At 35.5% G+C, this 14,942-nt stretch overlaps 1 protein-coding gene across 3 annotated transcripts in view; it reads left to right on the top strand.

Annotated features, from left to right (window-relative positions):
* LOC136037753 (protein PRRC1-A-like) overlaps positions 1-7,290 on the top strand; it is a 47,749-nt gene extending 40,459 nt beyond the window's left edge. For all 3 annotated transcript variants that reach the window (XM_065720548.1, XM_065720549.1, XM_065720551.1), the window contains exons 7-8: positions 846-1,009; positions 5,221-7,290. In XM_065720548.1, the coding sequence (XP_065576620.1) occupies positions 846-1,009; positions 5,221-5,366 (310 nt within the window). In that variant the 3' untranslated portion in view covers positions 5,367-7,290. The remainder of the gene's footprint in view (positions 1-845; positions 1,010-5,220) is intronic.
* Positions 7,291-14,942: the final 7,652 nt, after the last annotated feature.

Below are 14,942 nucleotides of genomic sequence, written 5' to 3'. Positions count from 1 at the left end.
TCCAAACCGGCGGTCCTGATCTATGTTTCATGGCCCTTCAGCCAGGAAGTGCAATGGGGGGCTGGGGGCCAACCATCCTGTGCCTTCACACACCCTTCCTGCTTACCTTCCCCAGATTTCTCCAGGTACTCATTTAGAGCTGGGTCGACTCTGGCTGAGCTTACAGAGTCACGCCACTGACCCTCGTCCCAAACTAAATAACTGGTCACAACTGAGATTGAACCCGTTCCCCTTGGACAAAGAATTCTCACACCAGCGCGCAATGTAGACAAATGGAATAAATTCCTAGCATATACTGTTCCCAGAGGGTCAAGTTTCAGGAACTTTCAAATGAGTTTCAATCGTTATTAAATATAAATTTAAAAAACTACCGGAATATTACCGTTATATACAAAACCGTTTTTTTTTTTCTTTTTTTTTTAGAACTTAAAATCCGTTTGAGGCTTATCAGAGTTAAAAAAGGGAATTCTGCATCATACATGGTTAAATGCTTATTCTGGCCTGTGCAATTGTAGCCTGTAGGCGTGGACGAAAAAAAAAGTGGCTGGGTATTATTTCTGAACAGAGAGAATATACAGCAAGAATAGGTTAGTATTTACTGCTAAATGTACCAATTCCAACAACAGCCTGAAGGATATCCCTAATTAAAAAAAAAATACATGCAAAGAGAAGTTTTTACATGTGTCTTCGTTTAAATCATATCTATGCATTAGCTTGTCACAGTAAATAGATTAGCGTTGACTTAATAAAGAGCGAAATGTCCCAATTATTTTCTTTTTAAGGCAGACTTGTTTTAGATTCAGGATGACTGTTGCTGCTAAAATGATCTTTCTGAATATTTCCAGGTGGTATTTATTCGCCATGATGTATTTGAGTGATCCCAGCAAGAATTTGACACTGCACACGCTGGGCCAGCCGTTGGAGGTATCTATAAGCTTGGTTAAAAAGTGCCAAGAATCAAACGATGATGGTTTCAAATTAGGTAACACTGGGTATGCCATGCCTATTGGTGAGTAACTTACTTTTAATAACCTTCTTGAACATGTTTCTTATTAATTAAACTAATTTCTAATTAAGAAATTTAAAGTACCGAGGACATCAAAATATAATGGTTTTGTCCCCTGAATCCATCTTAGGTCTATTCATATCAGAAAACACTGATTTTCTAAAAAAAAAAAAAAAGTTTTAAAATTATGGAGTTTGCCATATTTCCGACAGGCCTATTTGTATGCCTGGCTTGTGTTATCGAATCGAAGGGCAAGTGGTAGGACTTTGTCTCAAATACCCGATTGCTGACGTTAACGGATCAGACCCGCAACTCTCTTGAGCTCGCCGTAAGAACCCTATGGTGGTTCAATTTATTCGCATGCCAGCAGAAGCACCCGCCAATACACTTTTCAATCTTGATCCGACTGAACATGGCTGGAAGCGCCCCCATGGAAGACCCCAGTTTAAATGGGGGGACAGCCTTATCCAGTAGCCTACCTCTTCATGATCGGTACTGGTTTCCAAGAAGCAGTCACGCTTGCGGAGGACCGTCCGGAATGGAAGTGAAGAGTCATATCTCTCTCTTCCCTGGACCACCAGCAGGAGCTTTAAGTCAAGTAGGTTAGTAAGCCTCCAATATATATATATATATGTCTGTGTAAATTTCCATTTAAGCGATTCAAGCAATCAGACTTTATTTTCACTGTCCTTGGTACTTTCACACTTATCCTAACTTCGCCTAGCCCGTTTGTATGTCTTGCCCGTGATATAATTGTCTGTTTAAATTTCCTAATAACCACTTAAAGCAATCAGGCTTTATTTTCACTGTCCTTGGTACTTGAAGAAAGGAGGGTACCATGACTAGGATGTCAAAGAGCCTTGTTCTTGAAAGTTTTGTTTCCCGGATATTTTCCCCTTCCCTTTTGTTAAAAACGATGAAATGTGAAGTTTGAAGACGTAATGTTTAGGAAAAAGTATGCCTTCGGAAGGTAAAAGAGATTTTCCGTTTCACACTGATTCATACTATTTGCACTTTAATGTTTTCGGGAATGCCACTAAAAAAAAAATCAACATAAGAAAGATTTGTAACAAATTCAGCAAATATCCTCCTCGTTTCATTACACCTCAGGTTTGAAAATTGTCATTTTTAACATTTTTGAAAAAAAAACCACAAACTACTAAATTGCTCCCTTTTCCTTAGATTTGGAAAAATACACCTTTTGGCATTTTCATTGCAAAATTTCATTGAAAAGTAGCACTTTATCATCATACTTAGAATTAGCATCGAAACCAATTGACGCTAATAGCATTATCATTACCACCCCTACTAATACTGGAGCTGCGCAATTATTGCTTCAAATGAGAAGAAATGAAAATGAGAAGGTATGAGAGAAATTAAAAACAGAATCCTCTAGAAGATATTTTCCGGTATCTTCTCTTCAGGTTTGGAAATTACTTTTTTTCAATATTTTCGTGAAAAAGTCTGAAAACATCTTACTTAGATTCAAAAATGTCCGTCTTTTGGTATTTTAATTGAAAAATTCCATTGAAAATTACCACTTTATGGTCATATTCATCATTAGCATCACAGCCAATCGATGCTGTAGATCGGCTGTGACTAATCAACTTTGTTATCATTATCGTAATATGGTAAAGTATAGTTATCATTACCAATCCTACTAATACTGGAGCGGCGCAATTGTTCCTTCGCACAGATGAATGAAAAAAAAAATTATCTTTTAAAAGATGTTTTCTGCTATTTGCCAAGTTCAAGACAGGTGACTCGAAAGTTATGCTGTCAGAATAAGCAGAAATATTAGTTCCCAAGGTAATTTTTAGAACCGGCCGACGTTAGAATAAGTCTCCACTAAAAAAAATAGGTACTTCAAGAAATTAGAAACTAACACTTGTTTTTCTTCTGCTGCTTCTAGAAGCTATGACGCAAAATAATCGTTTGTTGTTTGACTAGAACCTTATAGATGAAGTAGATGCAGAAGACCAATTGGCACTTCTCTTCAGCTCTGCATAAAGGCCTATTAGAATTTTTGTAATTTTACAGGATAACAGAAAGAAAGACTAAGTATTTTAAAGGACTTTTTTTTTGCTTTTGGAGCAAACTAAAAATATTTTATAAGACAAAATTGAATAACCTGCCTTACCGCTTTATCATCATTTTCATCGCCGTAACACCCAATCGATGCTAATATATAGAAGGATTTGCAATCGATGCCACTCCTACTGATTCTGGGGCTGCATATTTGTTCCTTCACACAGAGGAAGGGAGGAATTAAAAAAAAAATGCTCAATGACAAGATTTTCGCACAAAAAACGTAAATATGTTTTATTTTTTTAGCAACCTCATCTGTAAAAAAAAGAAACGTTTTTTTTTTTTTTTTGTTTACTGAGGAAAAAATCATTTCATTTTCTCCTGTCTTATTCAGTTCTCAAGATAATAGAAAACCTCTGATTTTTTAATTGTTCAAGAAAATTGGAAACCTCTCGCCTGCGGAAATAGTCTGAAATTAGAATCTTGGGAATCATAATAATTAGAAATTAGGACTTTTTTTGAACGAGCAACTGATTACTTACAGCAAGGAAAACCCAAAGAAATTTTGAGCTCCTCTACTCTGTATTCGATTCATTTTTTTGCAACAGGACGCCATTCAGTTGCCACAGTCAGGTTGATTGGTTTTCAGTTTTGTGCATCCATAAAGCTTGTCTGAATTTTTTTAATAAGGATTATAAGAATTCTACATTTTAGGAAGTGATTTAAATGAAAAGAAAATATAATAATGGTTGAAATTTTTTGTAGGAATTTGTAAGATCAGGATTATTAATCTTGTGGATGATAGCTTAACTCTGTATAAATTATTATTAAACCTTGATTGCAAACAGGAGAAAGTTGTTCTTTAGAATAGTAAGAGAGGAACCTCAAAGAATCAGGCAGCTAACTAAGTCCGATATATGCAGTGGTTTGTTCTTCTATTAATAACTATGATAATGCTGCCACTAAAGCTAGGGCTAAATTAACATTTCAGTTATTGTGTGCTAGCGTTCGATCTTTATTATCATTTATAATTAACCATATTAACTATGAACATATGGAACATGATGTTAATAACATTTGGTACTACGGTGTTGTAGTTTTTCTTGAAAAAATGATTTTATTTAAAGAAAAATTTTTTAATTATAAAAAGGTTTTTAAATACATCAATTCCCTTTAAAATGAGCTATTAAACAACTTTATATGATTTTCCAGTTCCCCGCTAGCGGCAGAAAAAAAGCAAAAAAAAAAATATGCCGTTAATGCAGAACATCGTAATTCAATTCACATACCTTATTTTTCAAGCCAATTTATTTTCTACGATGACAAATATAAGTAAAACGTTTGGATTATTAAAGTGCTTCTCTATGAGTTGTAAGGAAAAATAACCAACCGTCAATTCTAAATCGTCAGTTCTGTAGACTAAACCGTCAATTCTGGCGAAAATTCTGGCGAAAACTGAATATCAGTCTTACAACGAAACTACGGATTCTCAATCTACTTATCAGCGCTGTGATCGCTTATGGAGCTGAGACGCAGCAAGCATAACTCGCAACCCTCAAGGCGATTGAAGTATTTCAGTCAAAGGGCCTGTGGAGGATCGAAGATATGCGATGGTTCGACTTCGCCAACAATGAAAAGCCATTGCAGATCACTAAGCAGACTTGGTTCAATACAAGCAGCGAATCGAACTTTACGATAGTTTGGACGCCTGTTGCGAATATCACCACATCTACCCTTAAAGAGGATCTATGACCTTGACCCTACGAAATTTGACTAGAAGCGACTGAGGAAGCGTTGGTCTGACGGCCTTTCAGAGTTCTCAGACGATGGTAAACGTCAACAGAGCGAAACAAAAACATAGCCATGGACCAAAGTGGATTGAGGAGTCAGACGTCACTCTGCGATGAGCAGTGTGTGGTGGGAAACATTAATTAAAGTAAGTAAGTCAACTTTGGATTTTAGCTAATTCTAATTTTGACTAACAAAGCTGATAAGTCGAATTGTCGCACCTGTAAAGAGCTTATATCGGCGAAATGGATTGCTTAATGCCGGTGGATATATTTGCCCTCGTATACGTCAGAAGTCTTTCGTCTGTTAAACCTTATGATAGTAGAAATGTAATTCCTCCTCGGCCTCGGGCGTTAGCTTTGTGCACGCTAACGTTTGATAGTCATTTTTCGTTTTAGGCCATGTTGCTGCTCAGGAACTTGGCTGCGCGCCATGTGCATGGTATGAAGAGACAGCTGGCATATCAATGCGTTCGGTGATTGTAAATGGCGCCCTTGCGCTAGCCAATTTATATAAAAAGTCATTGGCTTCTAATGAACATTAACTTTTTTTTTATTCTTGAACCTTGTGTAAAATCAGTGGCGCAGCTAGAGTGGAGATTGGGATTACTACCTGCAATTGTAACATGATTTTTGAAGATTGATTTTAGAAAATCTTTTTTTAACTCTTGAACCTGATGCAAAGTCAGTGGCGTAGCTCAAGTGGAGATGGGGATTGCTACCTGGAAGTGTGACATGATTTTTGAAGATTAATTTTAGAAACACTTTTATAAGTCTTCCCTGAGACTTTCAGCAACCACTTTGGAATATTGGCGTTTAGGTTCTTGTTAAGTTAAGTTTATTGTTAAATTTCATACTCCCAGATCAAAATTCATTCTTTTTCTTCGAAAAGAAAAAGAAATCTTCATATAAGATTTGTTTGAAGAAAGGTGATATTTTTCACTCTAAGGGTTATGTTTTCCACATCCGATTTCAAAGTTGCGCCAATGTCTTAATTGGCCCTCTTTTTTGTGTAGAGTTGATGTCATTGGGTCATCCTTTCTTCAAAGACTGTGTGATAAAACTTTTTTAATGTCTCACAATCCATTATTTTACGGTGATAATTTTTTGAAAGCAGTTTTTTATGTGGCGACCTGATATTTGAGGATTCCAGGGGGGCTTCGTATAAGTAGATTCACAAACTGTCATCATTGGAGGGGGCCTAGGTTAAAATCAATGACCAGAGAAAATAAAAGGTAAGTGAATGACGCGTAAATGAATATTTGATTTTGTAGTAGAACATTAGGGCTAGGACTAAGGGAAGACGTTTGCCCTTTGAAATGAATCTTTTTTATGGTATTGGTGTCATTTATAGTTTGAACTTATTCACAAGCTAAGGCAGTTACACAGACGTGTTAATCAAGTGAACTAGAAGTGATTTGGCCTCTAGGTTTTTGGTAACCTTTAGAGGGTTTTACGCGTTAATAGACTATTTCAAGCTTTCAGAAAGTGGCAAATTTTCGTAAAACTCGAAATTGTTTAACAAGTCCAACGCTGAATTTGTCGATTGGCTACGAATGCCGGATATGTTTAATTTTGCGATTGTAAATTCATAAAGGCAAAAAATAGCCCAATAGTTGGCATTTTTAGGTTTGCAAAATTGGCGACGAAGAAAATTCTACCCGTTTATGGTTGTTGCTTTTTATTTAATTCTGCTACTGAGGCATTAGATATTCAAGATTCTTTTCTCTATCCCGCGTCTGGTTCTAAGTAATGATACTTTGAATGTTTTTGACAGAAATTTAACCTTATGCTTAGTTACAAAGCTTAAGGAGGCCTGGTCAGGGTTGTCGAACTTGTTCAAACGAAGTGTTTACTTTACCATAAGAAAGACTCTTCGTTTTCAAGTTAGCTTTAGCTCTCATGAGAATTAAAAGTGTTAATTTAGCACCAAGAGTGGCAATTCGAAACTGCCACCAAGAGTGGCAATTCGAAACGAAGAGGGTTCTACAAGCTTTCTTAGCTGCCTTTCGACGACCATTTCAACCGGTTTTTTGTCGCTACCAGTGACATGGATCAATTATCGGTTTTTAATGAAAAAAAAAAACTGAGACAAACTTCGAATGTAAATTAAAACCTGACCCTAATGTTATGTCGTTGATAAATCAGTGTTTTTTTCGTCTTATGTATATTTTGGCAAAACTCAGCTATTGGAATATTCTTATGGAAGAATTTCATGAGAGACTTTGTGGGTGATTTAGTATGTTGCACTTTTGAAACAGTCAAGTCTTTCCAAATTTTGTTATAGTATTTTCCCCCAATTTTTAAATGTAATTGCTTATGATGATTTGCAACAAAACTAAAATGTTACTTCAAAAGTGCATAATAGTAGCTTTTTCCTTATTTTTTCTTTTATTTGTATTTAAGTAAAATATATCGCAGTTGTATTATATAGAGTTGGATTTAAAATAAATTCTGTTATTTGAATTATTTCTGTTATTTGAATTTCTCGTTACTAGGAGTAATGGTTAGGTTAGTTTAAGCTAAGCGAAACTGTCTGACATTGATCGTGAAGCTATGGTTTGTTATATGCTTTTGATATCATGTCCCTAAGTTTTATTGCTTCATCACATGACTAGCACCAATTACCCTCCTCCTTCTTACCCCCTCTTTATCTTCTATCACTTCTAGCCGTTTTTTGTTGCGAAAACAAAATGTTAACAAAATCGCGGTTCAGTCCATGATCGAAAATTACTTAGTGTAAATAATGATTAAGTGCAAGAGTGCTCAAATACCAACCCTCTTATCTTTCTAAAACTTGATCATCTCGGGCAGAAGCGGTTATGCTTTCTAAGTTTTAGCCCAATTGGCTCTTTTGTCTCGGAATGTATAGCAAAAAAAGACAATGAAACTTTTTTATGATATCAGAACTCTTGAAAAACGTCTTGAAGAAAAATGTCTTGAAACCTCTCGAAAAAACGTCTTGAAGAAAAATGTCTTAAAAATGTCTTGGAATGTCTTGAAAAACCTCTTGAAGAAAAATATCTATAAAACTCTCCTGCTTGACTAGACTCTAACACTCCTATTACGTGACAACCAAAAGTAAACAAACCCTATTATGTAAAATTCAAAGAAAGAAGTCCCTGAAGGTTTTTTTTAAGATTCTCTATGACTTGGAAATCCTGATTTGTTGGGGTCTCGTAATTTTTTTTTTAAAGGACCAAAAAACTACTAAGTAAAACCGAAGAAATCCTAGAGTAAAGAAGTCCCTCATCAGAACTGGACAGAGCCGCCTATTCCATATGATTTGTACAAAATTGAGGGGGGGGAGTTTCTAGATAACGGCATAACTAGATAAATCAAATTTTATTCCCTCTTGTCCTGCCATTTCGTTTTCCCAACATATTCTTTTTCTCATCAAGAAAAAAGAGCGCCTTACCATTTTATGTCTCGGACTGATCACAAATCTTTCATCAATAGAAGCAACTGTTTCTTACTTCGACAAGGACTGAAATTCTGAATTGACGTCATGTTTGTTCGCATATGACGTCTGAATTATTTCACACTAATACAAAAGAAGAAAAAAACTAAAAAAGGTAAAAACTACAAAAAAAACTAAAAAGAAAAAAAACTAAAAAAGCTAAAAAACTAAAAAAAACTAAAAAAAGGTAAAAATCTAATAACTAAAAGAAAACTGAAAAAAATAAAAAAAGGCAAAAACTACAAAAAAAATAAAAACTAATAAAAAAACTAAAAAAGCTAAAAAACTAAAAAAAACTAAAAAAAAGGTAAAAAACTAAAAAAAACTAAAAACTAAAAAAGAAAAAAACTAAAAAAAAGGAAAAAACTGAAAAATAAAAGAGAAAAAGAAAACTAAAAAAAATGAATAAATATATATAAAAATAAGTTGTTTGTGGGTTATGTCTGTCTGTCTGTTTGTCGAGTGACGTCGTGTTTGTCCGCATATGACGTCTGAATTATTTCACACTAATACAAAAGAAGAAAAAAAACTAAAAAAGGTAAAAACTACAAAAAAAACTAAAAAGAAAAAAACTAAAAAAGCTAAAAAACTAAAAAAAACTAAAAAAAGGTAAAAAACTAAAAACTAAAAAAAACTGAAAAAACTAAAAAAAGGCAAAAACTAAAAAAAAACTAAAAACTAATAAAAAAACTAAAAAAGCTAAAAAACTAAAAAAACTAAAAAAACTAAAAAAAGGTAAAAAACAAAAAAAAACTAAAAACTAAAAAAGAAAAAACTAAAAAAAAGGAAAAAACTTAAAAATAAGAGAAAAAGAAAACTAAAAAAATATTAATAAATATAAAAAATATAAATATAAATATAATATAAATTAGCAATCAACAAAGCACCGAGACACAAATGACGACCGGGACACAGGGAGTATATATGACGACCAGGACATAAGTAAAAAAAAAACTAAAAAAATGGTAAAAACTACAAAAAAACTAAAAACTATTAAAAAAAACTAAAAAATCTAAAAATCTAAATAAACTAAAAAAGAAAAAAAAGAAAAAAGGAAAAAAATAAAGGAGAAAAACAAAACTAAAAAACGAATGTATATACAGACCGGGACACCGGGATACAAATGACGACCGGGACACAGGGAATATAAATGACGACCGGGACACAGGGACACAACTACAATGGTTCGCCGGGGGGCACAGGGGGATATAAATGACGACCGGGACACAAGGAATATAAATGACGCCCGGGACACTCAAAGAGAAATCACAGACTGGAACACCGGGACACAAATGACGACCGGGACACAGGGAATATAAATGACGACCGGGACACAGGGACATAACTACAAAGGGGACGCCGGGGTGCACAGGGGGATATATAAATGACGATGGCGACTCAGGGAATGGTCGATTAGCAATCACCATCAACAAAGCTCAAGGGCAATCATTAGAATCATGAGGTATAGATCTGAATACGGATTGTTTTCCCATGGACCATTATATGTTGCATGTTCAAGAGTCGGTAAACCTGACAATCTATTTATATGCACAGACAATGGGACAGCAAAGAATGTTGTATATTCGCAAGTTTTACGTAGTTAAAAACATATATATATATATATATATATATATATATATATATATATATATATATATTCACAGGTGGGACATAGGGACACAACTACAATGGCGCGTAACGACTTACGCGCGCGGGGGGGCTTGGGGGGGGCGCGAAGCGCCCCCACCAACTAGGTGTTGGGGTGGCGCAAAGCGCCACCCCAACAGCTAGTATATATATATATATATATATATATATATATATATATATATATATATATATATATATATATATACGGTGATGTTTCTGATTGTTCGAAGATGGCAGTCCTTTCTCCAGAAAAAGCCGAGCCCTTTCCTAAGGTAGTTCCTAGAAAAACAACAAACAAATGAAAGGAAAGAAGCAGCATCTCAATCCTCACAAGCATGCCCATGAAAGAGATAATCAAAGAAGCAGCTAGGGTGCAGGAAGAAAAAAGAGATACCAAAGGGGTTTCAAAGAAAGTAAGATAGAAGAAATCAAGAAAAAGGGGGAAAGTTAAAAGACTGGACCTCGGACAAGATTCAGAACTTAGCGAGATGTCATCTGTCGAATATCGTGACAGTTTTGATAAATCGCTCCATGTTGGAAGCAACGAAGAAGAAGACTTGTCAAATAGCATTTTTGATTTTGTCCTCGTCAAGCTTCGATCGAAGACCAGATTGTGTTACGTTGTAGAATAAGTAGCCGAAGAAGTAGGGGAAGAAATCACCATACAGGACATGAAAAAACTCAATGTAGGGCGAAAATTTGTCTGGACTGAAGAGACAACTGTAGAAGAGAAAAGTTAGCATGATGTTCTTAATCTGAGATCGCCAGTTGCGTCAGGAGGAACAGACAGGAGTGACAAGCAATTCTTTTTTCAGGAAGATCTGAGTGAATTTTTTCTATAGTTCTACCTAAAGAGTCTTTTAAGAAATATCTAACTGAATGTCGCCGTAGTTTTATGACGTTCTTGAATATTGATTACTTTTATACGTTCATATTCGAAAGTTCAGCAAAAAAGCAAGAAAATATGCGCCTACCCTTGAGATAACATTATGTCCCAATTATGGAGGGTATCCCGATAACTGGGACAAAAGGACTCTAGACTTTGGCCAGTTTCAAAAAAGTAAAAGCGCTAAAAATTTCTGGAGAGACTAAAATTTTTAGGCTATCGATTGGTCTTTGAAGTGTTTAGACAGCTTCATCAGGACTCGAGCAATACCCAAAAGATTGTTTGTCCCAGTTATGGCCGGTCTCCTCTACTTAGTTTTAGACTCGAGAAAATAAGTATGCGGCGCTTCTTTTCTTTGAAAATTTATTTCCTCCACATTTTACAGTTAATCTTTAATGAAGGAAACTGGCAGTATAATTTCTTAGTTAAATCCGGCTAGATTTCCTCTCCTAAAAATAACCATGGTGTTCAAATGTCCTTGTAAACCCAATTTTTTTCCTCTTAGCAATACTTTACTTGGTTTAAATGCATTTAAACTAGATTCTACACCAAGAATTAGCCCATCTTTGCCGTAGCTGTCATGCCTCTATCGTTGAACTATCGTCGTTCCTAAGACCTAAAACTTCCTAAAAGTGGGGGAGGGGTGTAGTGTTCTTTCGTCTTGACACGTGGCGTGTATCGAATTTTTTTTAAGAATCCCACCTCCTGATGATTATTTAATGCAATAGAGGTGGCTCCTGAAAATGGAGTTCATTTTTGTTGCATTTCTTAATAAACGAACTGAATATTGCATGTGCCTATAGTGGCTGAATGGTCGGAAGGTGTTTTACCTCTAAGAAAGGTAACAAACTTGGCTAGATAAGGTTGGTTTAAACCGAACCCACTATTCCATTGGCCTAATATGCACTTCTTTATTTTCATTTGCAAAAATTGTCGCACACTGTCACCGCCTAGGGCTTTTACGTAAACTTTTTTCGCATGCTAACCAATAGTCTGTGTTGAGCAGGTACCAATCCCCAAATTCACTCCCTTCAGCCGGGAGTGCAATGCGTGGTTTGGAGCAAATCATTCGACGCTTCCCGTGTTTTTCCAACGTATTCCTGCAGCTCCCCATTTAAAACCGAGTTACTCTGGCTGAGTCACGCCATTGACCCCGTTCCAAACCAAATAATCAGTGACACCAGGACTCGAATCTCTGTTCTCAGGATTCCAGGTACAGTGTGCTAACCACTCGGCTAGGACGACTCAAGGAATGCGTGTAAAAATAAAAAACAGTTTAGCAATATCATGTCTCATAACATCTTTGGAGTTAGAATATGGACAGGAGAATTCAGAATATTTCTTTGAAAATGAAAGGAACAACTCTATTATTAGTCCGTAGTGATAGCATAGAAGGAGAATTAAATATGCTTCACCGGCCTCCATATCAGTCGGAACACACGACACAGTCGGGAAAAGGATCTTAGAATCTGCATCAAAAGCCTTGTCCCAAAAATTCATAGTCAGGACATGCGCAAATCAATTTTTCTTCCTTTCAAAACAGTTAGACTTCTTTTGTTTTCTCATCAAGAGAAGAGGTGAATTTGTTGCTTTTTTTTACAAATCTGAATGCATGTGTTTGGGCATTGGAAAATCGTAGTTTGGGGAAACACAACCAATCAGCCCCTTCTTCTAAATAAAGCTACGATAAAAGTAAGGCCAAAAATAATGAACCACATAACCTATGCATATAGGAATGGTAAAGATCATTGTACATGCATTAACTTGATCAATAATGATCTTGAGGTGATTTTTCATCCCTTAATTGAATTAAATATTTTTATTTGATTCAATTCATCCCATATTTTTCGTACAACCTAATGTTTGAAATACAGTCAGTCAGCCGGGTACCCTAAACATTCCGTAGGCAATTTCTCTAGAAAACATCTAGTAAATCTTCATCCGCTTTTCGGAGCGCCCAGGCTTCAGAGCCATATTTGACCACTGTCATCACTATACCTTCTAATATTCCAATCTTGGTTTGCAGACTTAACTTCCTATTCTTCCAAACTTTTTTAACTATGAAAAAGCACCCTAAGCCATGGCTATTCTACTTTTAATATCTTCACTGCTCCCACTGTCTTTAGTAATAATGCTACCAAGATAAGTGAAATTGCCCACTAGATCAATCTTTTCGTTACCCAGCGTCACCTTGTCATCTTCACTTATTCTTAGCCTTTATGATTTAGTCCTCTAAAAAACAGTAATATTCCAACCTATTTTAGCATCCTGAAGTTGCAAAACCTCTAAAAGTTCATTCATTTCGCTCACAGTTTCATCTAGGATGCTTAAATCATCAGCATAATCTAAGTCCAAAAGAATTTTTTGCTCCCCATTTGATTCCGTGGTCTTCCATTACTTTTCTTGTGCTCCTTAAGACAAAGTCCATCAACATGATCCATATAAAGAGGGATAGAACACAAGCCTGCTTAACTCCTGATTTAATGAAAAACTAGCTGCTAACCTCATTTCCTACCTTAACCACAGCAGTGTGATTCTCGTACATAGAACTAATCACTTTTATGTATATCTGCATTGTCTGGTATGTTTAGCAAAGGTATACAATGATAAGACCTTTGGTAAAGCTCTTCTATCAAGAGAATCGAACGCTTGCTCATAATCTGTAAAACTGAGGACCAAAGGTGTTTGACAACTAGGGTACTTTTCAATTATTTACCTAAGAGTGAAAATATGGTTGACACATCCTCTACCCTTTCTAAAACCACACTATTCTTCTTTTAAACTTTGTCTACAGCATATCTCAGTCTAAACGGTATAGTAATTCGCTACCTACAGAGACTAGACTAATGCCTCGATATATTACGACTCTCACTTTTATCACCTTTCTTATACAGCGGTTTAATTAAGGTTTTCCTGAAATCGTTAGGTACTTCCCCTTTCTCAAAATCAGATTCTTAATCTTCAGTAACTTATTTTTAACCTCAGAGCTATCATATTTAAGAAACTCATTTACCACACTATCAGCACCTGGAGCCTTATTATTTTTTAATCCTTTTAGTGCTGTCATTAATTTTCTCTCACAAAACAAATCTTCCTTCCCATTCAAGGTCCCCCTCATACATAAAACAATTTTTGTTCTTTTTAAGTTTTAATGTTGCTCCTTGCTTTCAGTTGAAAAAATCTTGTTTTTTTTTTTATTTGATTTCCGACTATTTTTTAAATCATGTCAAGAAATCCCCCGTAAAATTTTCCCTGGCACATTATTCTGGGAACTTTCATCTCCACGGAAATGTATCCCCTTGAAAATAACCCTCGCAACAAAAATTTCTGTATATTTCCCAAAAACAAATACTACATATGAAAAAGTTGTGGAACTTACAGCCTTTTCCCTGGAGTATGGGAGGTCATCTGATCCCCAAAGGCACAGTTATCGGACATTTCAACTATGCTGAATCAAGTGGCAATCTCAAAATTTTTATTGGATGTCACTGGAGAAAAAAGGGGCGTGTGACGGGGGCTAGTATTCCTCCAATGTTTTGTCACTTAAAAAGGACACTAGAAATTTTGATTTCCGTTCAAACAAGCCCTCTCTCCATTTTATGGGACCATTTATTCGATACAATCACCACTGAAAAAAAAAGCACACATAAGTGATCTTTCTTCTGAAAGAAAATCGCATTTTTGTAGATATGAGCTTCAAACTTCTCCAGTAGGGTCATCTGATACGCTGGATCTGGTGGTGTGATTTTCATTAATATTACTTGACTTTTTGGGGGTGTTTCCCCTTTTTCAATTCTGAAAAATGTCCTCAGACCTGTAACTTTTGACGGGCAACATTAAACTCGATGAATTTTATATATTTGGAATCAGCACTCAAAGCCACTCCTTTTGATATATCTATTGTTATCAAAATTCTGTTTTTAGAGTTTCGTTTACTATTGACCCGAGTCGCTACTTTCATACAATTCGTTACCATGACCTATTTGAATAGCACTAAAGAAAACAAATAATGTCTTTTCGTCTTTGAATAAATATAAAACCCGCATAGTTTTATAATTGTTATAAAACTACGCTGGTAATTTCATTACTCCACATTGAAGTGGAATCAAGGCCAACTTTCCTACT

The sequence above is a fragment of the Artemia franciscana genome, chromosome 17, assembly GCF_032884065.1.
Source record: "Artemia franciscana chromosome 17, ASM3288406v1, whole genome shotgun sequence".
Classification (NCBI taxonomy): Eukaryota; Metazoa; Arthropoda; class Branchiopoda; order Anostraca; family Artemiidae; genus Artemia; species Artemia franciscana.
The sequence above is the reverse complement of the archived record's forward strand: the minus strand, read 5'-3'. Positions and strand labels throughout refer to the sequence as shown.